The sequence below is a fragment of the Schistocerca piceifrons genome, chromosome 3, assembly GCF_021461385.2.
Source record: "Schistocerca piceifrons isolate TAMUIC-IGC-003096 chromosome 3, iqSchPice1.1, whole genome shotgun sequence".
Lineage (NCBI taxonomy): Eukaryota > Metazoa > Arthropoda > Insecta > Orthoptera > Acrididae > Schistocerca > Schistocerca piceifrons.
The window spans coordinates 298,218,985-298,245,927 of NC_060140.1; the positions used below are offsets into that span (position 1 = coordinate 298,218,985).

The 26,943-nt window shown below is 43.8% G+C and overlaps 1 protein-coding gene and 1 non-coding gene across 2 annotated transcripts in view; one reads left to right on the forward strand and one right to left on the reverse strand.

The window, feature by feature from the left end:
* Positions 1-14,807: 14,807 nt before the first annotated feature.
* On the reverse strand, positions 14,808-14,882 carry Trnas-cga. The gene has a single exon. It is a non-coding gene; the product is annotated as a tRNA-Ser (tRNA).
* A 3,107-nt stretch (positions 14,883-17,989) lies between these two features.
* The window catches only part of LOC124790059 (general odorant-binding protein 56a-like), a 32,261-nt gene continuing 23,307 nt past the window's right edge, over positions 17,990-26,943 (forward strand). The window contains exon 1 of the mRNA XM_047257621.1: positions 17,990-18,059. Within this exon, the coding sequence (XP_047113577.1) occupies positions 18,006-18,059 (54 nt within the window). The 5' untranslated portion in view covers positions 17,990-18,005. The remainder of the gene's footprint in view (positions 18,060-26,943) is intronic.

The following is a 26,943-nucleotide window of genomic DNA, read 5'->3' on the forward strand; positions in this document are numbered from 1 at the left end:
GGAAAAATAAGCAAAATATATAAACTGAGTAGTCCATGTGTAAGATATACAACATCAAGGAGAATGTGAGCTGAGGAGCGCCGTGGTCCCGTGGTTAGAGTGAGGACCTGCGGAATGATAGGTCCTTGGTTCGAGTCCTCCCTGGAGTGAAAATTTTACATTCTTTATTTTGGCAAAGTTACGATCTGTCCGTTCATTCATTGACGTCTCTGTTCACTGTAACAAGTTTAGTGTCTGTGTTTTGCGACCGCACCGCAAAAACGTGCGATTAGTAGACGAAAGGACGTGCCTCTCCAATAGGAACCGAAAACATTTGATCGCAAGGTAATAGGTCAACCGATGCCTCCACAGTAAAACACGTCTGATATATTCTATACGACACTGGTGACGGCATGTGCGTCACATGACAGGAATACGTTGTCGACCCACCTAACTTGCACACTTGGCGAATTGGTAAAAAGATTCTTCTACGTTGCCCGATTTAGGTTTTCTTGTGGATGTGATAATTACGCACAAAAAAGTGATGAAAACATAAGAGTTTGTCACATAAACTGCAACAAATGAATGCAACAGTTTTACAGTCGCACAGTTTTCCCTGTGGTCTGTCAAAACATATGTTTTTTACGTTTTCAGATGTTCCCGTGTGTAGACCGTCAAATCCTGCATATGTCCAATCAAATCTGAACATGTCCTGGAATTTTGGAGAGCGAAGTTGATTATGTGTGAGTGCCTGAACTTTGATAATTGTCCGAAAATAAAAAATTAAACTTTTTACTCGAGAGAAGACTTGAACCAATGACCTCTCGTTCCGCAAGTGCTCACTCTAACCACGGGACCACGGCGCTCTTGATCTCACACTATTCATTATGTTGCCTATCTTGCACATGGACTACTCAGTTTGTATATTTTGCTTATTTTTTCATAGTTCCACACAACTTCTTCCTGTTTTCTCGATTGATCTGTGTTCAGTTTTTCAAGGCCTATCCACTGTGCCAACTTATAACTAAATCTGAGGGGGGTGCGATGGGGAGGTTCCGTTGTTAGAATAGTGTCGGAAACGTTCGCGGTTTTATCACGTATTAGAACTTCTTTTACTGAAATACCTTCAGAGATTTACTTGAGAAACCCAATAAGCTTTCTGATATGATGACTTTAATAATTTTTTAACAAATGTTTATTTGTAAATGGCTGTTTTAACATGAAATCTAAATAATTTCTCCAGCAAAGCAAGAAATAGTCTCAGCGAATTGGTACGAAACCACAGAATAAGATTTCACGTAAATAACTTAATTTTTCTGTGTTGTCAGCGAAATATGTTATGCAACACCAAATCTAAGGAACGAAACCTATCACAACACGATTCAAAATAACACATCCAACAGAAATGCCAGTAGAATTATCATAATAGTAGGCACCTAGTACTTTTTAGACAGACTGAAACAAACAGAAGACTAAAGCATTTTTTTATTGATCTACGGCCTCTGCACACTATTACACTTATTTTAACGGTATTATTCGCCCCAGAGGCTAAAATATAGAATACACTATTATATATCTTGGCATCATTTATTCTGACCCATTCTTCAGATGTATGTACACCTCAAGCCGCATTAATGATTATGATTTATTTATCAGACCACAATCGGAACGGCATATCTTCAGTGGTATGTAAACATGAGCACGAACACCAATCAGTCCAAACGTTAGTTTCATTACTTTTAGAGAACATTCAATATCGTACTTATCGCTTAGCGGAAGTTTCTTAAAATCCTTAGATACAGTCGAGATCACAGATATCAGTTTCTTAAATATAATCGTTAATGCAGCTCGTAAGGTACCAATAAGATGTCTTCATAGAGTGCATGCAACCTGCGAAGCAACCAACACACAACATTTTTAGTCTTCACACTAGTAAATAATTATTGTTAACATTTAAATAGACTCTGAAGTACTGTAACACATTTTTTTCTTCGTTGCAGAAGGCGTCGTATGATGGTATGTTTGGTGTTCCCTCCATGCCGCGCTCATACATCTACAATTTCATCTACAATAATGAGCCAAAACATCCATGTTTGGAACGAATCAGGGATCCGACAGTTTGTTTGTAGGTCTGCGGAGGTATGTCGATTAGATATCTACGCACAGGTCATATAATTCCCATAAATAACGGGCTCCTGATCTGCGTAAGCGGTGATGGTGCCCGATAGCTACCCAGATCAGTTGCATAGGATTGACATAAGGTGAATTTGGCCGCCGAGACATGAACGTGAGTTCACTGTAATGCTCCTCAAACCACTGTAGCACGGTTCTGGCTACGGGATACGGACAATTATACACCGCTATCCGGAAAGACATCAATCGTGAAGGAATGGAGGTGGCTCGCAGCTGTCAGCGTGTCTTCGATTGCTTCCATAATTCCCATGCTAGTCTGGCACCCACAACGTAATACTGCTCTCTCCGGCCTGCGTCCGTGGCGCGCTTCACGTTCCGAGCCGCTGTTCACCTCGATTGCGGCGTCTGTCGGGACGACCATCGACCTAGTGTAGCAACAATGTGATTGGCCAGAAAGCCGATACTTTTCCATTGATCGGCTGTCGAATCCCGATGGTCCTGTTCTCACTGCAATCTTAACTGACGATTTCGTTGTGTCAACATGTGAACACGAAAGGGCGGTCTGCTGGGAAGCTCCACGTTCAACAATGTACGATGAACGGTATTCCGAAACACTTCTACGTGCACCAACATCGTGAGAGATGCCACAGATCACCATCTATCCTACTTTACAGAGCAGACAAGGCTACAAACACCATCTTCTGTAAAGAGTTGTTTACGTCCATCCATCTGGAGCCTAGTGGTTATTCCACTGTCCTTCTACCCCTTTCTGTAGATGCACACGACAGTAACGTGTGAACATTGGACCAGCTTCGCCACTTCGAGATACTCGTGCACACGTTTTAAGTAACAATAATTTGCCCTTTGTCAGAGTAGCTTATCTCAATTTACCCATTAGTAGCCCATATTTTCGCTAAGATGATACCCCGTCCGCTTACATACCCGTACTTTTGTTACCGCGTCATGTGCCCGCAACGTTACCAGGTGGTGTCCTACGTCGCAGTGGGCAGTGATCATAATGTCTTGACTCATCGATGTATACTTTGCGAGCCACTGCAAATGCAAGGCAGAGGGTTCATCCCACTGCACAGGTTACTGAGGCTTTTTACCGTTACTGTTTAAATGTCTCTTTGCGTGCTGTAACTAATCTAATCTGGTCCTTACTATATGGAAGCGATATGTAGGGGCTTATAATATATTGCTAGAGTCATCATTTGAAGCCGGTTCTTGAACCTTTGTTCATAGACTTCTTCGGGACAGTTTCTGTCTATTTTGAAGAGTCTGCCAGTTCAGTTCTTTCAACAACTCAGCGACACTCTCACGCGATTCAAATAAACGTGTGACCCTTCGTGTTGCATTTCCCTGTATATATTCAATATTTCCTGTTGTCCTATTTGGTATGGGACTCACACAATTAGCAGTAATCTAGGATGTATCGCAAGAGTGATTTCTAAGCAATCGCCTTTGTAGACAGATTGCGTTGCCTTAGTATTCTACCAATCAGCCGAAACCTGCTACCTGCTTCACCGACGATTGAGTCTTTGTGATCGTTCCGCTTCATATCCCAACTAAGAGTTACATCCAAGTAATCGTATGAGATTACAGATTACAGCTGTTGCTCACTAATATTGTATTCATAGGATATTATTTCTTTGCGAGGTGCATAATTTTACATTTTTGAACATTTTAAGCAAGTTGGCAATCATTGCACCGCTTTGAAACTTTATCAAGGTCTGACTGAATACTTCGCCAGCTTCATTCAGACTGTATTTCGTTGTAGATAAGTGCATCATGTGCGAGAAGGCTGAGGTTACTATCACTATTGCCCGCAGATCGTTAATATACAACATGAACAGCAAGGGACTCAATACCCATCCCTGGCGACCACCCGAGGTTACGTCTACATCCATCGATAATTCTCCATCCGAAATAACTTGCTACGTCCTCCCCACTAAGAAATCCTCAGGCCAGTCACATATCTGGTCTGATATCCCATGTGATCGTACTTGCGGCTGTAAGTGTAGGTCTGGTACTGAGTCAAACGCTTTTCGGAAATCGAGAAATACTGGATCTTCCTCACTGTCTAGACCCATAGTTTTCAGGATGTCATTTGAAAAAAAAAAATATGAGTTGGGTTTCACATGATCTATTTTTCAGAAATCCATGGTGGTTGATTTGGAGAAGATCGTTCTGTTCTAGATGCCTTATTACGTTCTAGGTTCTACAGCAAATGGATGTCAAAGATAGTGGACGGTAGTTTTGAGGATCACTTCTGCTACCCTTCATATAGACAAACGTCAACTGTACTTTTTTCCAACTACTGGCGACGGCTTTTTGTTCCAGGGATATACGATAGATTATGGGTAACAGAGGGGCTAACTCCTCTGCGCATTGGATGTGGAATGTGCTAGGTGTTCCATTGGTCCATGGGCTTTGATTGGTTTTAACGATTTCAGCTGTTTCTCAACGTCTATTTCACTCATATTTTCAGTGGTAAGAAATTTAAGTTGTGCGATACTCTTGGATTTTCCTTTCTAAAGGAACATTTGAAAATAGAGTTAAGCATTTCTGCTTTTGCTCCCCTGCTTTCACCAACAGTTCCAGTCTCGTCCATTAGTGACTGGACACTAACTTTTGTGTCACTAACGGCCTTTACACATGAACAGAATTTCTTTGGGTTTTGTGAAAGATCATTTGACAATATTCTGCTATGGTAGCCATTCAAGGCTTCACTCATTTCTCTCTTGACTGCCAAACGCGTTTCATTTAGGATCTCTCTATCTATAGCCCTATGCTTTATTTTGCTTTTGTAATTGGCTCATGATCACTGATACCAGTTTCGATGCCAACTTCACAAAGAGATAAATTTTGTTTGTTGCCATTTGATACGATATATTTCCATCACGAATGGGATTCTGAGCTATCTGTCCCAGGTAGTTTTCAGGAAAGGCATTTAATAACGTTTCACAGGATGTCTTGTTACGCCCACCACCAGCAAAACTATAATTATCCCAGTTCACTGTTGGATGATTAAAGTCTCCTCAAATGATTACAGTTTCATTGCAGAATTTACGTACAAGTGTACTGAGGTTACCTCTGAAGCGTTCCGTTACATCAGGAGGAGAATCTGGTGGTCAATAGAAGGCCCACTCTTGATACTAAGTCTGCCCAAGGAACCGAACATACAGCTTCAACTTCTGTCTCGGTGAATTTGAATTTTTTGTCTGGTACAACAAATACAACACCTCCATTTACCGTTTCCTACAGTCAAGGTTTTAACCAGCTCTCAGGTGGCTATCCATTATCCACGGGTGGCTATTCATTATAATCAATGAAGTTTCTGACTAATCCATAAGACAGTATATTACTCCTCTGATAGACCCCACAATTCTAAAAGGGTCGTAATGAATTCTTCGGAATTATTTTCGAATAGCGTCATTCCTTACGTTCGTGGGAGGAGCCGATAGAACTTAAATTTCGTCCATACTGTGCAGCTTTGAAGCATGTTCAATCGAATGTTGCCAAACGTCTGGTGGCCAGAAAGCTTGTGAAATGACTAATATTATCCGGATGTGAAAACGTTCTCCGGAATGAGGATTTAAATTTAGGTATTCAGCACGATCCCCAGCTTCCTACAATACAGAGAAGGGAAAAAGCTCTAAAGCACCGAATGCAGTGGATGCCGCCGTGGGAATAGTACTCTAACAGTAAGCAAACATGGCTTTAGTGCTAAAGCGTTGCAAGCAAGGTATGTCCCACGAAAAGACGATGTAGGTGAAATCAGAAAGATTCGAGCCCACCATGAGGCTTACCAGCAATCGTTCTTCCCGCGAAGCGTTCGTGAATGGACAGGAAAGGGGGTAAGTGACAGTGGTACACAAAGTACCCTCGGCCACAAACCGTGAGTTGGCTTGCGGAGTACACGTGTAATGTGTGAGTACCCTGTCCCATTATGAATGTGAATGTGCGAAACACAGCTTTCTTCGTAACTGAGATTCTCTAAAGTTTTCGGTTACATCAGGAGGTGAATCTGGTGGTGGATGGAAGTACTCCAATACAATTTTCTGCTCACACTTGAAACTGAGTTTTGCCCAAATAATCTCACATACATCTTGAATTTCGATCTGTACAAAAAACAGTCTTTTATGACGGTTATTCTAATAGAGTAATCTGATAGGTGTTCTGTCCAACATATTTATATTTTTACTAAAGCAGTAAGAAACAACACATTATATACATTGTGCATGATGAACTGCAACTGCTATTTAAATTCGCGGCTTATGTAGGTATGATACGCAACCACTTGTCTCTCGAACCTAATACGATTTATTGTACCCCTAAATACTTTTCAAGTCACTGCAGGCTCTTCACCAGATGGAGGTATCGGAAGCACATTATTCGCTGGGCCATGTGAGAGGGCGAACAATGTTCATCCCACGCCAGTTTTAATTTATTCAGGATGGCGGCTCTTCTTGGGTTCCCCCCCCCCCCCCCCGCCCCCGGCCCCCGCCCCAACTCCTCGCCTCAGGAGAGCTATGCATTGCACAATACTAACACCTCTTCCACTTTCTCTTTCTGAGCTGAACAACTCACTCATTGTAGAGGGATGATGACTCTGTTTTTCAGGATAGTGAATGGGAAGTTGTGGTACAGAAAATGGCCCAGAGATCACCAGTGCGCGCGCGCGCGTGTGTGTGTGTGTGTGTGTGTGTGTGTGTGTGTGTGTGTGTGTTTTTGTGTGTGTAGTGAGTGAAGGGTTATGAAACAGAGTGTGTATAGTGTGTGCAGTGACTGAGAGTGAGATATGAGTGAACAGTGTGGCATTACGTTATTTAATAAGTTATTTGTAAAAAAAAAAGTATTGTATACCAGGACTAAATCTAATAATTGTCTCTAACTAGAAATCTGTAATAGTATTTACATACGAATTAGCTTATTTTAAATTGGTCTAAACTTGTAAATACATTGACATGTCCTACATCCTTGTAAAAAGAGATCTACAGATGAATAAAGCTACTACTACTACGTAGATGTGAGAACGTCACATTGTTGACATCACCACCTCCACTCCTACCGCCTTCTCCACTTTACCATCCCTCCACCACTTCCACCTCTCGCCACGCCAACTTGTGATTTGGCAGGAAGAAGACAGTCTGTGCCGGGCTGCTGAAGAAGAAGAACATAAGGAACTGTATTTATTTAATTACATCATTTATTTTTCAGGCTATTATTCTGCTGCTTAAATTTCCTAAATTTTGGTGGGGAAACCGAACTGACAATTACTCTACAGCCTTACTGCTTGAAATTCAAATAAACACAACTGCTTAAAATTTGTCGGCAACAGATAAATGCTCTCGTTAAAAAACGGTTCGCATGACATGAAATGGGCAGAAAATTTGAGCAATGTATTCTTTATTTATTTAAACAAAAGTTAAATTAATTAAATTGCTGGGAAACCTATTCAGTTTATTAGATGTTGGTGTTGGACGCAGAGTTTAATAAGTACATCAACTGTAATCATACAGCTGAGGATTGCACCCATAGCCTCTTACATGAGGAATAGCAGAAGGTGATAATGGATGAGTGTAGGGGGAATATGTTTCAGTTAATAAAGGTGATGCAAGAGGATGGACTGAGGATGGGTTTCTCATCCACAGTGCAGGACACAACTTCATCCTACTCCACTTTCCCAGACTGAATGAATCAAAGGTGCTTGCCTTAGCATACTTGACTGATGACCCTTGAAATGGGCTTTGTTCCCGATTCTGATCCTGTGCCTGTACATGTTCACATTGTTTTGTGCCCTACTCCACAATACCACTCCAAATTCGCGGTAAACTGTCCTACAGCTCCTGCCAGAAGAACTGTAAAATGTAAACTTTCACGGCCGGAATTGTCCCAATTAACAAAATACTGGCCTATTATGCGATGGTCTAAGGCATTTCACTTCAAAACTCGACAGTTCATCTGCGGAGGATATTTTCATTGTGTCAGAAGAACTGCCTCTCACCAGCCTACAAGTGTATACATCCCGATGAACTTGAACACAATACATGGTAAAAGGGAGTAGGATGGCAAACTATCACTGAAATACAGTAATAGTACTCTCCTACCGATCTACAAGTTTAATAGCTGCTGAGGAAGCTGTATACGGACGTACATATATTGTAAGAAGGGACAGGACAGCAAAACGTCACTGAAGTTTACGAGGAGTTGCCTTCTGTCTATCTACGAGTGTACAGCTGCTGAGGAAATTGTACACACATAAACAACGTGTACCACTCATAAACAACGCATCATAATGGAACACATGTAGTACAAATTGAGAAAAATCATTATAATAACACAACTATTACAAAAACTAACCCCAAAAGATTTCGCCAAGACTGAGTGACAGCGGCTGCAAGTCTGTTACTCTCGATGTGGTTGCAGACTAAGTAGCTTAGAACCTGTCTTAGCTCCCTTCCTAGCCCCTTCTCCGTCACTCTCCTCCTCCATAGCTAGAGATACCAGTTACCCAGGCCTGTTCCAACCTGACGCTGATGGTACAAAAAGAGATACATCTGCCGGCAGATATACTATTTCCGCCTGCAGAAATCAATCACAGATGGACAAAAGAATCAAGAACAGGATGCTTCGTGCAACCTGTCAAAAGTATTTCTCGAAAAAGCTGCAACCTCCCCCCCCCCCCCCCCCCCCCACAGAACAACAGCAAAGTATCTGAAAATTCGTCATGGATGAAGAACTGAACAGTCAACAGGCAGAAATGCCAACCCTTGGACCAAAGCGAACTAGAATCCTACAGTTCAAAATTAGTGTCTGTGGAATTCTTGTAAACAATTGTCATGCATGTGGGTATACATTTCAGATGCTCAAATATCCGTACAGAACAGCGGCTTTCGCACTATCTGTTCACATGTCAGAAAAAAATACATTCATTTTTACACCCAACAACAAGACATTTCGCATCTCCTCCCTCCTCAATATCTCGTAACATGTGTCTGAGTGATCTATGAACGCTATCTACTATACTGTTTTCGATAACGTAGAGGCAAAAAGCAGAGGTCAGAGCTCTATAATCACACTTCTGTAGTATTTTTATCAATTTTACGTACTTTCCACCAATTTTCGTAGTTTTACCAGGTTTTCCGTATTTTCAGTGCATTTTACCCTATTACTCGAGTTCCCCATTGCTCTCGACGACTTACGTCAATAAAACATCTCATCGCGTTGATCTCACGTTGTTATCAGCCAATGACACTGCAGCATGGTTCTCAGTTTCTGTATCATTGCTAGACCACCCTCTCCATTACTTTGTACATGTGGATCTATCACGAACCCTGTTACACTGCCTGCATCACATGACATAAATACTGTTTCGTAGTGTGGCAAACAGTGATGATGTTTGTTTTGTGGGGCGCTCAACTGCACGGTCAACAGCGCCCGTACAAAGTCCAAATTTTGACACAATCCAATTTGTATTCAATCCAATCTAGCCACTGTCGCGAATGATGATGATAAGGATGAGGACAACACAAACACCCAGTCTCTGGGCCGGGAAACGAACCCGGAACCCCATGATCCAGAGGCATCAACACTAGTCTCTAGACCATGAGCTGGGGACGTGGGAAACAGTGGGCAGCAGAGAGGAGGTGCTTTGGCCATCTCTCCCTATGTGGACGGAACTCGCAAAGTATTATCGCATTCGTAGGAGAAAGTCGGAGATTGAAGGATCTCACCAACACCTCTGATGGTTACCACCCTACGAAGCAACCAATCTGCCCTGCACCATTGTCTTCGATTTCATTTGGAACTGAACAGAAGTAGGAGTGCACTATACCTGTTACTTTCGATGTCTCTTGAGGGAACAGAACCAGCTGGGTTTCAAGTAACCAATAAACTTCCTTAGCTTCTTTTCTGAAAGAGCATAACACTTGTTACACACTTCAACAGCTGACCACCGCTAGCGATGTAGAACGGTATTGTCAATCCAATACCGTTACTGCCGTTCTGCAGAGACTGTTCCATACCAATCTTAAATCACATCGTCCATATAAGTACACTTGATGCTCTAGGTGTCTATATTTTGAGGAGGTTAGCACTCCTTATTACTGTATAGTACAAACGAGAATGGTAGATCTGAGAGTGTTGTGATGATATAAAAGACGGTTAAGAAGAAGAATAAATGGATGGTTTATACATGCTGGAGCTCCAGTTAGAAGGAGCTTGAAACACTTCACGTAAATCACTTGTGCCATCAATTCTGGAGTATTGCTCTAGTGCTTGGAGTCCATATCAAGAAGATATCGGAAACAGAGAAACGATCATAGAACATAAATACACATTCCTAAGGACACGTGGTTCTGGACCTAAATGTGCCACAATGTGAAAGCAGTGAGGTTTCTATTAGACTAGTGACGGAACGCAACGCTGCTAATACTCCAATACAGGAAATATATTTCCAAAACCTGACGTACATTCACCATACAAGTTTCCCGTCCCGCTCAGTATGGTTACAAACTTTAACACGACTATACTACTACCTTCTACAACAACGAAAAATGAACGTAAATTCTCAGTAATATATGTGCTATATATGTGCTAGTGATATATTTGCTATATCGGACGTGAACAGTGGGCACTATACAGCACATATATCACTGATATATGTGCTATGGATATAAGTATATATGGATATAAGTATATAGTTCTGGCAATACCGGCCATGACCTTCTTCTTCTGTGAGGATGCACACATATTCCCCGAACTCTTACGGGACTTGGTAAGAATGTCTTCCACGAGTAATGAGTGTGCTGGGGTGGGAAACTACGAATGTAGTGTGTGGACATACAAGGTGAGAATGTGAGTCTCGCGGGAGGCGTACGCGAGATAGTCCCTGCAGTCGTACTATCCTTTGTGCCCTCGGTGGCTCAGATGGATATAGCGTCTGCCGTGTAAGCAGGAGATCCCACGTTTGAATCCCGGTCGGGGCTCACATTTTCACCTGTCCCCGTTGATATATATCAACGCCCGTGAGCAGCTGACGGTATTAATATAATTCTAATTTGATTGTGGAAGTGGCCGGCAGCAGCGGTGGTGATAGCGATCGCTCACACCGCTCAACAGCTGCGGGTCGCGGTGGCCGCCCCTCTGGCGAGTGCAGCCCCCTGGCACTGTTCCTGTCCATCACGAAATGTAACTGAGGGCCATAGCATGCTGTTGTCTGCTGGCCGTTCTTCTCCCAGAGTGCTGCCAGTGACGAATACTCAAGCATTTCATAATTGTATCAGGGGTTTACATTTCCTAGAAATACGTTTGATATCTGCCTGTTGAACATTCAATTCTACATCCGCGACGAATAGTCAGGTATTTCACTGTTGTCTCAAGAGAGCCAGCCATTCCAAGAAACGGCTTGCTGGAAGAATCCTGTTCTTGAATCTTCTGTCCATCTGTAGCTGATTTCTACAGCCGGAGACACTACATCACTGCCAGCAAAAGGATCTCTCTCTGTACCTACGGTGATAGAACAGGCCTACAAAACGGATATTCCTGGCTACGGTGAAAGAGAAGGAGTGGAGGCAGGAGGCTAGGTAAGACTGATTCTAGACTATTTAGCCTGTGTCCACACATCGAGGTGAACACACGTGCAGCTGCAGCCACTCTCTCCTGGGAGATCTTTTGGGATCTGCTTTTGCAGGAGTTGTGTTATATAATGATTTTTCTCAGTTTGCAGCGCTTGTGTGGTATTATGATCCGTTATTTGGAAATTGTGGTTTTTTTCGCGACAATTTTGATGAGTAATTATAGCAGTGAAGCATTTTGTATCAGTTGTGGTGGCGTGTATTGGCTTTCCTACATGTCAGCGATAGTTTGCTACCCTGCCCCTTCTTACCATGTATTTACGGGTGTGTACAAGTTCCTTAGCATCTATACACTTGTAGATGGTTAGGAGGCAATCTTCCTACATTTCAGTGATAGTTTTCTGTCCTATCTCTTCTTACGATGTATTTGTGTACAAATTCCTAAGCAACTATTTCACTTGTTGATCATTAGGAGGGTACACTTCCTACACTTCAGCGATTGTTTGCTGTTCCGTCTCTTCTTACGATGTATGTTCCTCATCAGTTATTTCACTTGTAGATCGGTAGGTTTCCTTCCTACGCATAAGTGATAGTTTTTCTTACCATGTATCTGTGTACAAGTTCCTCTGCAGTTATACACCTGTAGGCTGGTGGGAGGCAACTCTCTGCCGCGCGGGATTAGCCGAGCGGTCTTGGGGGTCATGGACTGTGCGGCTGGTCCCGGCATAGGTTCGAGTCCTCCCTCGGGCATGGGTGTGCATGTTTGTCCCTACGATAATTTAGGTTACGTAGTGTGTAAGCTTAGGAACTGATGACCTTAGCAGTTAAGTCCCACAAGATTTCACACACATTTGAACATTTGTGCAACTCTTTCGGCAGCGGCTGTAGGACAGTTCCCTGCTAAATCGCGTGGTTTTGTGTAGTAGGGTACAGAACAAGGTGAACATATACACAAACATGATCAGAAAGGGGAACAAACCCCGTTTTAAGGGTCCTCAGTCACGCCCCAAACACCAAGGCGAGCACCTCTGCTTCGGTCAATGTGGGGTAGTGGAATAGGACGAAGCAGTCTGCTGCGCTATGGATTGAGTGGCCACTTCAAAAACCTTGCAGGCAATAGTATGTATGAGCTGAAAATGCATCCTCAGTCCACCCAGATGCAGCACTATTATTTGGTGAAATGTATTGCCCCTATGCTCATTCATTATAACCTCCTTCCATTCCGCATGTAGGAATTTAATTAATTAAGTTATATTATGTCTAAATAAATAAACAATATGTTTCTCAAATTTACTACCCATTTCATGTCATGAGATCCGTTTCTTACAAGAGCAGTTTTCTATCTTCCCATCAATTTAAGCACTTGTGTTTATTTGAATTTCAAGCAGCAAAGCTGTAGGGTAATTGTCAGTTCGTTTTCCCCAACAAACTTTAGGAAATTCTTACAGCTGGATAACACCCCCAAAAATAAATAAAGACGGTACCTTACGTCATTCCCCTCCAGCAGTTCAGCATGCACTGTCTTCTTCCCACCTACCCACAAGTGGGGGAGGGTAGGGAAAGGATGTGGAAGTGCAGGGTTGTACGGGATGGAAGTGGTAGGGGTGCTGAAGTTGAGGTGTGAGAAGAGTGGTGATGATGATATCAACAATGCGCAACGCGACGTTCCCACACATAAGCCCTGCAGAGAAGAGGTGATGGGACCACACAGGGGGAGCCGCCGTCGAGAATAAATTAAAAGTGGCCTAGAACGAACCTTGCTACCTATTCAGACGCATGTAGACGCCAAGGTCGTGGCGGTGACTAAAACAACGGAAATTGAGGCACCAGTTAACTAGATGTCTACGAAACGAAAAGATCGTTATGTTTTTGAATACTTACTTTGCATAGCATTATGGTATCCACAAGAAATTCATTACAGCAATGTAATATTTTAGCCCACCCATCATCTTAGCATCAATCTGCACATGATTCAGAAACTACTTGGTCTACAAGTTTGCTTCCGCCGTTTTTTCCCGAAGTTCGGGGCTTTATTGTGAAAAACTACAAAATAGTATTGCCCATCGCTGGCCACTACATTCTCCCATCTTTCGGATAGCATACGAATCCCGTGGCGGAAGGACTGGGCATCTTTTGCGAGGATCCATGAATCGATTCAGTTTTGCACTAGTTCATATGATCGGAAGTGCTGGTCAGCCAGACTGTATGCCACTGATCGAAAAAGGTGGTAGTCAGAGAGAGCAAAGTATGGAGCATACGGCGGGAGGGATATGACTTCTCATTGCAACGTTTCCACGTATATTTAGACGGGTTCCGCGACATGGGGTCGAGTACTGACCTGCTGCAAAATTACCTTTAGTGTCTATCGCTGTATTGTGGCCGTTTGTGTCTCAGTTCTGGGCTCTGGCGCATCAATAATGATGTCCTGTGACTGTCTTCGTCTGTTTCAGTAGCTACGAAAACATTGTGTCTTCCACCACCATGCCGGTCTTTGACATCAGAATCACCGTTCTTAAGGCGCTGAAAACATTCTCTGCATTTCTTCCACTAATACTTCCCTCACCATTGGTCTTATCCAGCGTTTCAAGAGCCACAGCCGCAGATTTCTTCATGTTGAAGCAGAAAATTGAAACTTCCCGCAAATGGCGAGAAATGGGTACGTAAGTTGATGTACTTAATCGAGAATAATCTTATGATGCAATCACAAATCGACTAATGTTTTTATGACATTATGTTTACAGATGCCTGAGCTTATTGTATTACACCTATGACCAACCACCCGAACCCTACTTGCTGCTACTACCGTATATTGCAAAATTGAGGAGGCAAAGTTGTACACCTAATAATGTTCGTGTAATAACCTCGATTTGATGATTACCCTATAGTCATTCCAAAACTAGATAATGGCACCGTAAATCATATTAAATTCAAAACACGAATGGTTGTATGTCATATCTACTTAAATCACCAGTAACAAACAATGTACAGTACTAGGTATTATGGCATCCAACCAAGACTATCGTCATAACCAAGAGGAATACAACTCCAGAATGAGATTTTCACTCTGCAGCGGAGTGTGCGCTGATATGAAACTTCCTGGCAGATTAAAACTGTGTGCCGGACCGAGACTCGAACTCGGGACCTTTGCCTTTCGCGGGCAAGTGCTCTACCAACTGAGCTACCCGAGCACGACTCACGCCTCGCCCTCACAGATTCACTTTGTCCAGTACCTCGTCTCCTACCTTCCAAACTTGCCCGCGAAAGGCAAAGGTCCCGAGTTCGAGTCTCGGTCCGGCACACAGTTTTAATCTGCCAGGAAGTTTCATATCAGCGCACACTCCGCTGCAGAGTGAAAATCTCATTCTGGAAACATCCCCCAGGCTGTGGCTAAGCCATGTCTCCGCAATATTCTTTCTTTCAGGAGTGCTAGTTCTGCAGGTTTCGCAGGGGAGCTTCTGTAAAGTTTGGAGGGTAGGAGACGAGGTACTGGCAGAAGTGAATCTGTGAGGGCGAGGCGTGAGTCGTGCTCGGGTAGCTCAGTTGGTAGAGCACTTGCCCGCGAAAGGCAAAGGTCCCGAGTTCGAGTCTCGCTCCGGCACACAGTTTTAATCTGCCAGGAAGTTTCAGGAATACAACTGTTCGAAGTATATAGTATAAGACGGTCAGAAACATTTATCATGTTAACGTAACGAGAAGTGAATACGACAAGGCCACCTGCAGGTGGTGCACGATCTTATAAAACATTCCCTCGGTGACGCGGGTTCTGACGTACTACGACCAGCAGTGGTAGACGGCGCTAGAGCCGCTGCGGTGCGGCCGTCGGGGACGCCATCGAGATAGCGGAGAAATCTTACATCACCCTGTAGTTTTTACAGTGCCCTCGGTATAGTCCAATTAGAGCGTATTACAACGACGCAGACATAAATCCTCATTCAATTTCATGTTGAAAACGTTCTGAAATCAACCTTTCTTAACTCGTACTTATTGACATTCTTTCGCACAGCGTAGCTCGGAAAGAGGGCGGACCACTCCTGTTAATAAGAAGGCTACAAGGATACGGCTTTTCCCCTCACCTATCCAGGACCCCCCCCCCATCCATCTGCCCTTGGCTGTGGGTGGTGTGTCATCTTCGTGCCGACTTTTTAGTGCAGTGTTTCCAGTGATTGTTAAGTGTTGTCAGTCTTTTCCGAAGCGTTGCGAACGGACATCATACTATATAAGAACGTAGGCTTCCGCGGCCGGTGTCATAGTGATTAAAATTCTTCTGGGTATTATGCCACGTCATTGCTAAAATTTAACAAGAACAATAAACTAAAAGCAACGTTTCGGCCGAATTGCAACGGCCTTACTCAGGGCACAGTCGTGTTTAAAAATTCTGTAGGCTGAAGAGGAGCGTACTAAGCTGCTGTCATACCGCCCCCTTCGGGGGGGAATCGAAATTCATTAAAGAAAAGAAAAAGGATACCGCAGAGGCAGAGGCAGGGTCAGGTGCAATCTGTACGTAACTACAGTGTGAGGTGAACATTCCTGTTTTTAATTTTCAAGTTACTGCTTCTCAGAAATCGTTGAGAACAGAGTCGATATAGCAGTAATACAGTTTTACTTCTTCGCTGATATTATGAAACGTTTATACTGCATCCGTCAGTGCCTCATATTAACCCCTGCAGATGTCGTTGATAGCGGATATCCGCAGTCAGATGTCACTTCATTCTGTGCTGGGACTCGAAACCGTATCTCTAAGTTTCCAGGATATCGCGTCAAAGTTGCGATATTTTTTTTTCCTTTTTATATCTTTTCGAATAAATTGTTGTTCTGACCTTCATTCACTGTATGTAGGCCAGTCAAACAGTAATTACTCTTACCTTTTGAACTAGCTTGAAACGGCACATTTTTTATAAAACAATGTCTTTCTGCTTCATAAAATAAACTCATGGTATTTCTTTCTGTAAAAAAATATCTTCTTTGTAAAAGTTAAAGAATCTTCTTGAAATGAAACTTCCTGGCAGATTAAAACTCTGTGCAAACTGGCAGAAGTGAAGCTGTGAGGACAGGGCGTGAGTCGTGCTTGGGTAGCTCGGATGGTAGAGCACCTGCCCGTGAAAGGCAAAGGTCCCTAGTTCGAGTCTCGGTCGGGCACACAGTTTTAATCTGCCAGGAAGTTTCATATCAACGCACACTCCGCTTCAGAGTGAAAATCTCATTCTACAATCTTCTTGAAAGCTAAAATTGCTCATGCAAATCTGAGATCTGGAATCTCGGACCGAAATACTGGAGGTGGCGCTCATGTGTGCATGAGGTATGCTAGCTTGTGGGTATGAATGGCGAGTGTTCTTTTCTTTTTCTGATGAAGACTGTGGCCGAAAGCTCGATGTTAGTATATTTTAATTGTGCCTGTCTGCGGCTTGACGAAGCTAGTGATATTGCTGGACAAAATAGGGGTGTACATCACAAAGAGCACGTTGCGTCGCAGTACCCGTGTGTGGACGAGCATTAATCCTGCTGATAAATCGGATCATCTTCCTACCCAATACTCTTTCAATTGTGCCTGTCTGCAGCTTGACATGTCTTCTTTGCGGTAAGTAACAATCTATCTTTCCTTACATTGTTTGAATATCACTAGATTTTTCGTCAATTGACCATCCATGGGACATGATGAAGTGGAAAAGTAATTGTTCTCCATAGTCTGAAAGAATCATTGCTGAAGAGCAACAAAAGACGCAATTGGGACAGTCTATCGCTGGATGCCATTCGGCACCTTAAAGATCGTTTGCGTGCGGAAATACACGCCTACATTGCCGCCAGAGGAGAAATCGCTGTGTACTGATGCAGCTGTTTGGGCACTCTTTAAGGTGCCATGTGTGTTTTATTTGGTCTGAATTTGTTATCATATACTGTTACTATTAAGACCTACTTGCCAAACTTACCGTTCGTTGAGGGCGCTGCATATTTTCTGACAGTTTATCTATTGAGAGCCCAGTGTAAGAACTCCCAGAGCCTTCAGTAGGGGTCGACACGAGGGTGCGCCAATCTACGCCACACATTATCCGAGCTACATAGTAAAGATCTGCAAGCGTACCCTTGACCCACCTGGGGAAACTCTGCGCAAGAGTTCAGCAGTGAGGCCGGAAACATCCTGGATGAGGCGTGAGATGCCACCTTGCGGATGAGCTCACGGGCGACACCCCAGCGGTTCTCACAGTGACAGCCCACAGTACAAGGCTGCGTTACGTCACGCCAGTGCCGCCCCCGCCGCGCCGCTATAAGAGCGGCACCATCCGTCGGTGCTGCAGACTCGCCAGCCGCCACCGCACCATGAGGATCTCCGCAGCCGCCACTGGAGCCGCGCTCCTCGTGTTCGCCGCCGTCGTGAGTACCTTGCTGCCTGCAAGTGCTGTCGACGCCCTTAGCTAATGTAGACACTCAAGATTTTGAGCACATCGTACATCACTACTAATCCAGTAAAATAACTAACGTGTTGTGCGCACATTATGAGACGTTTTACTTAATACACTACTGGCCATTAAAATTGCTATATCAAGAAGAAATGCTGATGATAAACGGGTATTCATTGGACAAATATGTTATACTAGAACTGGCATGTGATTACATTTTCACGCAATTTTGGTGCATAGATCCTGAGAAATCAGTACCCAGAACAACCAACTATGGCCGTAATAATGGCCTTGATACGCCTGGTCATTGAGTCAAACAGAGCTTGGATGGCGTGTACAGGTACAGCTGCCCATGCAGCTTCAACACGATACCGCAGTTCATCAAGAGTAGTGATTGGCGTATTGTGACGAGCCAGTTGCTCGGCCACCATTGACCAGACGTTTTCAATTGGTGAGAGTTCTGGAGAATGTGCTGGCCAGGGCAGCGGTCGAACATTTTCTGTACCCAGAAAGGCCCGTACAGGACCTGCAACATTCGGTCGTGCATTATCCTGCTGAAACGTACGGTTTCGCAGGGATCGAATGAAGGGTAGAGCCACGGGTCGTAACACATCTGAAATGTAACGTCGGCTGTTCAAAGTGCCGTCAATGCGAACAAAAGGTGACCGAGACGGGTAACCAATGGTACCCCATACCATCACGCCGGGTGCTAAGCCAGTATGGCGATGACGAATACACGCTTCCAATGTGCGTTCATAGCGATGTCGCCAAACTCGGATGCGACCATCATGATGCTGTAAACAGAACCTGGAGTCATCCGAAAAAATGACGTTTTGTCATTCGTGCACCCAGGTTCGTCGTTGAGTACACCATCGCAGGCGCTCCTGTCTGTGATGCAGCCTCAAGGGTAACCGCAGCCATGGCTCCGAACCGTTCGTGCAGATGGTTGTTGTCTTGCAAACGTCCCCGTCTGTTGATTCAGGGATCGAGACGTGGCTGCACGATCCGTCACAGCCATGCGGATAAGATGCCTGTCATCTCGACTGCTAGTGATACGAGGCCGTTGGGATCCTGGACGGCGTTCCGTATTACTCTCCTGAACCCACCGATTCCATTTTCTGCTTACAATCATTGGATCTCGACCAACGCGGGCAGCAAAGTCGCGATACGATAAACCGCAATCGCGATAGGCTCCAATCCGACCTTTATCAAAGTCGGAAACGTGATGGTACGCATTTCTTCTCCTTACACGAGGCATCACAACAACGTTTCACCAGGCAACGCCGGTCAAATGCTGTTTGTATATGAGAAATCGGTTGGAAACTTTCCTCATGTCAGCACGTTGCAGGTGTCGCCAGCGGCGCCAACCTTGTGTGAATGCTCTGAAAAGCTAATAATTTGCATATCACAGCATCTTCTTCCTGTCGGTTAAATTTCGTGTCTGTAGCACGTCATCTTCGTGGTGTAGCAATTTTAACGGCCAGTAGTGCAGTCTTAGTTTTTTATCTTTGGTTAGGATCTGAAACCGAATGAAGGAGCCTTTTTTTAATTTTTAGCCGCTTTCCCGTTTTATCGCTGTTAAAAATATTGCTTTTGACGTAAGGTGATACTGAAGTAATGAATGTAGTGTAAAAGTAATTTCAGTGGCCCATGCTCATAGGCTAGATTCGACACATTCGTATCTCGACCACTATGAACGTTGGAATACCAGCACAGCTCCTTAGCTGTCCATAGAGCATTGTTACCCAAAAGAAACGTTTCGGCCATAAGGAAAGGAAGATAAATTCGAGTTTAATTTCCTGTCGACTGTGTTGTTATTAAAGTTGGAACCCGAGCTCGAATTACAAAGGGCGAGAAAGGAATTCAACCGTGCCCTTTTCGAAGGAATAATCCCAGCATTTGACGGAAGTGAATTACGACAATCACGAATAACCAAAGTCTGGATAACTGGATGGGGTTTCCTCCCGAATGCGAGACCAGCGCAAATTGCTCAGTTGACCACAAAGAAACAAATATCTTGCCAGTAGCCATAGTCAATACATTGTCTTGAAGATGAATTTTTTTCTTTTTGTTTCCTAAGGGACTCTATTATCCGTTTCAAAAGAAACATAAGGATTTACTGCATACAAGGTGCAAACGATAACTGACTACAACGTATTACAGTGGTGTACAGTCAATCTAGTCGAACAATTTGATAGTGGACACTTGTGGTCTATCAAGTCGGCAAATTACCTTAAACTGGCCTTAAGACGTATCAAAGCTACAGCGAAGGCCCGTCGCGAGACATTTTCATTATTCTCTTGCTCCATTCACGCATACTGTTAGTTATAGATAAAAAATTAGTCAACCTTTTTTGAAGGAGAGTTAATGTAGTTTAGTTTTGTACTGGGATACATTTTCGCCAGAGACCGCAGTTTTCAAAATATCCAAGACAAACTTTAAAAAGTCGTTTTCAAATGCACCCCAACCTACACACTCTGCCCACCCCTCCCCTACCGGCTAGGATTTCTAGTATTTTCTTCATGGCCCATCCTCTTATCACTGTAGAAAAAAGTGCGACTACACTAATTACTTTCTTTATTTCCTACAGTCGACCTTCTCGGGTGTTCATTGACTGGTCTGTTGCGCCACCGGCGAAGTCGTGAACTTTCAGATTGTAAAATTGACATTTGTGCAAATTTTATCTCAAAATTTTGTGTGTTTCAGCAACATAAAATTGAGTCAAATCGTTTTTTTAGTCTGATCTTCTTACTACGTAACTGCTATATTTGTAATTGCTAAACGTTAATAAAAAAATGGTTCAAATGGCTCTGATCACTATGGGACTCAACTGCTGTGGTCATAAGTCCCCTAGAACTTACAAGGGGAGGCCGCCAATTGTGAAATTCAGATTCGATTCATACTGCACATAATAAAAGCTCATGGCCAGAGGTGTAATGTGGCAAAGCACCAAGATGCACTTCTCAGCCGTTGTCGAGAAAATCGACAGTTAAAAGAAACCGTTGCGGTGAAATACTCTCTACGATTAGTAGCTTTCTACAGCGTCGTGGCGCAGCGGTAAGCGCTCGGGTTCGTAATCCGAAAGTTGCGGGATCGAATCTCGCGCCATGCAATTTTTTTATTATTAGTTTTTTGTAATTCATATATATATATATATATATATATATATATATATATATATATATAAACTATTAATGAATTGCTTATGCATGTTGGTGAAGGCGGATTGCTCTCCAATTGTACCGCCTCCATTTTTCCGTTTGTTTAACAGGGTGTACCAAAGCTCTCACGGCCGCACTGATTTTTCGACGATGTTATAAGTTGCGCTAGGGACCGCATCTACCTTCTTTCGAAGTTAGCAGGCAACTACGCTGCTACGCGGCGGCTCGTTTCGGCCCATTCAACATCTGTCCTTCAAGTGTAACGAGCAAGTAACGGAGTTTATATTTCATATCTGCCACAGCGAATTTGTGTTCGTGGGGTCTCATTTCTAATTCGAACGTTTGACTTACGTTATACGTATTCGTTTCGGAATATCGTTTCTACGTCTTCCGTTAACTATACGTGGTTAACATTATGAAGACAATTAATAACATTTGTGAAATACAACTTTGTTTACGGAAAACATAATGATGTTCGAAGTCGCCAGTTTTTCCACGACAAACGACTTTCAACAACTTATTATATGCATAATTGTTGCAACTGATTGCCGGGAAATATATATATATATATATATATATATATATATATATATTTACAAAAAACAAATACTAAAAAAAAACTTGCATGGTGCGAGATTCGATCCGGCGACCTTCTGATTTCAAACCCGAGCGCTTACCGCTGCGCCACGACGCTGTGGAAAATTATTAACCGTATAGAGTATTTCACCACAACTGTTTCTTTTAACTGTCGATTTTCTCGACAACGGCTGAGAAGTGCATCTTGGTGCTTTGCCACATTACACCTCTGGCCATGAGCTTTTATTATGCGCAGTATGAATCGAATCTGAATTTCACAATTGGCGGCCTCCCCTTGTTAGAACTACTTAAACCTAACTAACCTAAGGACATCACACACATCCATGCCCGAGGCAGGATTCGAACCTGCGACCGTAGCGGTCGTGCGGTTCCAGACTGTAGCGCCTTTAACCGCTCGGCCACTCCGGCCGGCTAAACGTTAATAGGTTTTGCATAATGCTTAAAATAGGTTTTTTTTTCTTGTATTATCCTCACCGGAATGACTGAATTAATAATGTTAAGAAAATAACCAACTAAACCGTAGCGCAGTATCCCACTCAGTGAAGGCCAGCACGGGCCGAATATACGAAATAAGTCGCGTAGTAGCACATTTTACAGTGGTAGGAGGAAGTGCGATGAGCACATTCTAGAAATCCTAGCCGGGGGGAAAGGGGGGAGGGGGAGGGATGAGTGTTAGGCGTGAAATGAGTCTGAAGGCCACTTTTTTCAGTTTATCTTGAATGGTTCAAATGGCTCTGAGCATTATTTGACTTAACATCTGAGGTCATCAGTCCCCTAGAACATAGAACTACTTACACCTAACTAACCTAAGGAGATCACACACATCCATGCCCGAGGCAGGATTCGAACCTGCGACCATAACGGTCTCGTGGTTCCAGACTGAAGCGCCTCGAACCGCTCGACCACAACGGCTGGCTTATCTTGAATAAATCGAAATAGTGGCCTCTAGCGGAGACGTATCCCAGTACAAAATTAAACTACATTAAATTTCTTACAAAAACTATTAATTTTTCATCTATGACCATTAGTTTGCGGCCAATCTCTCTCGTCGTTCATGCACTTCAACTCAGTTAGTCTTTTAGCACAATTTGAGATAGTTTCCCGACTAGATACACCACAACACACTTAGCGTCCTATATCAAATTGTTCCCATTGACTTCCTCTGCATCATTACGATATGTCGTAAACAGTTATCGCTTACACCTTGTTTACTTTGATAATAGCAAAAAGCTGCTGACCTAAAATAAAAACTTTCTATATTTCTGAGTATCCATTGTCTTCCTCGTTACAAGTAGGTGTGACAATTATTTCCTCATCGGAAACCTGGATGTCAGAACTTTAACAGTCTTTTAAAAAACTAGGAGATATACTGGTTGGAATCTGTTTTCAACGAACAACCGTTAATTTATCACCTTGTGGCACTGTTATAGATTATTTAGTTATCTATGTGGCCTACTCGGAAAGTAAGGTCAGATCGGGCGCGAAATGAAAACCACAGTGTACATCGGATGAAGGTTTGCACATTTGTGTTGACGGTGTCTGTAGTATCCTCCGCCATTTTATTTTTCGGTTTTGCACAGGGTCTTTCTCTTTTCCTCTGATATGTTACTTTATTTAAAAAATTACCATCCATATTTATTCCGATCAGAATTTTTAGTTCCAAAATAAAGTGCTCCACATTTCAAAACAGCCTTATAAATCCCTCAGACAAGCTGCAAAGTTATGTTTTTAAGTATTGGCCATGTTTCGACAGAAAACCGCTGTAGGCTCATCATAAATCATTGGCTAGTAGCACGCAGAACTGTGTGCTCGATTTTACGTTGCAACTCCATGTTAAACTGTGCAGTTGATAGAGGTAAACAGATAGATTAGGTGTCTCCAGATTTTCTAATACCCTTAGGTTCAACGCCACACGAATATCTACTACATAAAATACTTTCAGATACTAAAGTCTACGAATGAATTCAAAAGTTGTTAACACGCAGCGCACATCACATTATTTTAGACAGAAATAAAATAAATAACGCTAAAGTCAGCGCGGCTCGTGACGTATGTTATTAACTTATCACACGTTACTAGTTGCAGTCTCAGCAACACTGCTGACTATGAGGATGTGTCATGCGAGAAAAAAATTAGGAATATCGACTCATATTTTCTAAAATATGAATCGCTTTTAAAAATTCACTCCTAGTTCTGAATAAGATGGAATATAAAATATTGAGTACACATAAACCAGTAGCTGTCGGCTATACGAGTAAAGATCTCCAGGACGAGTCAGTCAAGCACAAGGAACACCAGATGTTGGTGTGGACCGTGGTATAACCTGGACCGATCCCCTAGTGAACGGGTGACTTCGATTTCTTAGTAAGATGTGGGAAAACTCCGGTTCATGTACAAAAGAGATTGCTTACACATTACTATTGCAGACTCTAGTGAGATACTGTCCAATTATGTAAGAAATGGTCATTAAATCGACACCCTAGCTACAAACAGGCGTTGATATACATCACTGGGGACATGTTGAAAATGTATGCCCCGTCCGGGACTCGAACCCGCGATCTCCTGCGTACGTGGCAGACGCTCTATCCATCTTTTTTTGCATGTTTTGTTCGTTGTTGATCGTTAGGTTTGGTCGTTGCGTACGTCACATGACACCCGTTAAAGTTCGTTTGTTGATCCTTCCACTCGGTTTTTTTTTTATTTCAGAGGCCAACCAGCTCTCTGACCGAACACGCTAACCTACCGTGCGGGCAATCCATCTGAGCCACCGAGGGCACAGAGGATAGTGCATCTGCAAGGACTTATCCCTTGAACGTTCCCCGTAAGACCCACATTCCCAACATGTCCACAGCACTACATTCGTAGTGTCCTAATAGATGTTTGCCCATCACACTCATTACTCGTGGCATATTAATCTACCAAGTCCCGTACGAGTTGGGGCATACAGTGTGCGTTCGCCCAAGAAGGTCAATGGCCGGGTAGCCATATTTTTAACTATATATGAAGGTAGTATCAGTTCCCGAAAGAACAGATACCGTTAATGACCGTGCAGCTTCTCTAGAATGAAATGATAATTAAATCGACATCGGGTTCTAGTCCCGGTCCGGACACACATTTTCAACATGGCCCAGATGATGTAGCTAGGGTGTCGATTTAATTATCATTTCATTCTAGAAAAGCTGCACGGTCATCAATGGTATCTGTTCCTTCAGGAACAGATACTACCTAACCTACTCACAAAAGACATATGGTACCAAAAGTATCCCCTTCCGTGCATTTTATAGTAGGACATGAAGAATAGGTCCAGATCTCCTCAAAAACCGAAATATACATTTATAAATACTTCATGCTACCAGTTCTAACACATGACTGTGAAGCTTGGCCACTGAAAAAAAAAATAGATGGAAGGCCCTCGGGATATTCGTGTAGAAAATACACCTTTAAGTTTATTTTTAGCGGGGAAGGACGCTGTTAGTGGAGAAAATGGCTCTGAGCACTATGCGATTTAACTTATGCGGTCATCAGTCGCCTAGAACTTAGAACTAATTAAACCTAACTAACCTAAGGACATCACACACATCCATGCCCGAGGCAGGATTCGAACCTGCGACCGTAGCGGTCGCTCGGCTCCAGACTGTAGCGCCTAGAACCGCACGGCCACTACGGTCGGCGCTGTTAGTGGAGAACTGCTAGTTCCATAAAACCTCTCTCAAGGTTATAGCACTGTAGCACAGGAGTGGCCAAGGATTCGGCTCGCGAACCATGTCCTGGCAGAAGTGCCACAGTGCTCGAACTGGATGGTACATTTCCCTCACCAATGCGCTACGCTGTCTGACCGCGAGGAGAGGCAAGAAGAGGAAACTGCGAACTCGCCGCACTTGAATCGCAGTGCAGTCACACTGCATATGGTTTGCTTTATATATTTCACATTTCTCAACAACATGGATGAAAGACAAAACAAATTTTCAGAATTTATTATTTTGGGCGCGCTGAGAAGATTATACAAATTTTTTCTCATACAAATTCTCGGAATACGGACAGACGCAGATAATTTCACAGATTTCCGCACTAATGTTGCCACATATCCGTGACTCATTCAGTTTCATAACCGAAGAATCGTTTTTCACTCACGTATGTTGATCGAAATACACTCCTGGAAATGGAAAAAAGAACACATTGACACCGGTGTGTCAGACCCACCATACTTTCTCCCGACACTGCGAGAGGGCTGTACAAGCAATGATCACACGCACGGCACAGCGGACACACCAGGCACCGCGGTGTTGGCCGTCGAATGGCGCTAGCTGCGCAGCATTTGTGCACCGCCGCCGTCAGTGTCAGCCAGTTTGCCGTGGCATACGGAGCTCCATCGCAATCTTTAACACTGGTAGCATGCCGCGACAGCGTGGACGTGAACCGTATGTGCAGTTGACGGACTTTGAGCGAGGGCGTATAGTGGGCATGCGGGAGGCCGGGTGGACGTACCGCCGAATTGCTCAACACGTGGGGCGTGAGGTCTCCACAGTACATCGATGTTGTCGCCAGTGGTCGGCGGAAGGTGCACGTGCCCGTCGACCTGGGACCGGACCGCAGCGACGCACGGATGCACGCCAAGACCGTAGGATCCTACGCAGTGCCGTAGGGGACCGCACCGCCACTTCCCAGCAAATTAGGGACACTGTTGCTCCTGGGGTATCGGCGAGGACCATTCGCAACCGTCTCCATGAAGCTGGGCTACGGTCCCGCACACCGTTAGGCCGTCTTCCGCTCACGCCCCAACATCGTGCAGCCCGCCTCCAGTGGTGTCGCGACAGACGTGAATGGAGGGACGAATGGAGACGTGTCGTCTTCAGCGATGAGAGTCGCTTCTGCCTTGGTGCCAATGATGGTCGTATGCGTGTTTGGCGCCGTGCAGGTGAGCGCCACAATCAGGACTGCATACGACCGAGGCACACAGGGCCAACACCCGGCATCATGGTGTGGGGAGCGATCTCCTACACTGGCCGTACACCACTGGTGATCGTCGAGGGGACACTGAATAGTGCACGGTACATCCAAACCGTCATCGAACCCATCGTTCTACCATTCCTAGACCGGCAA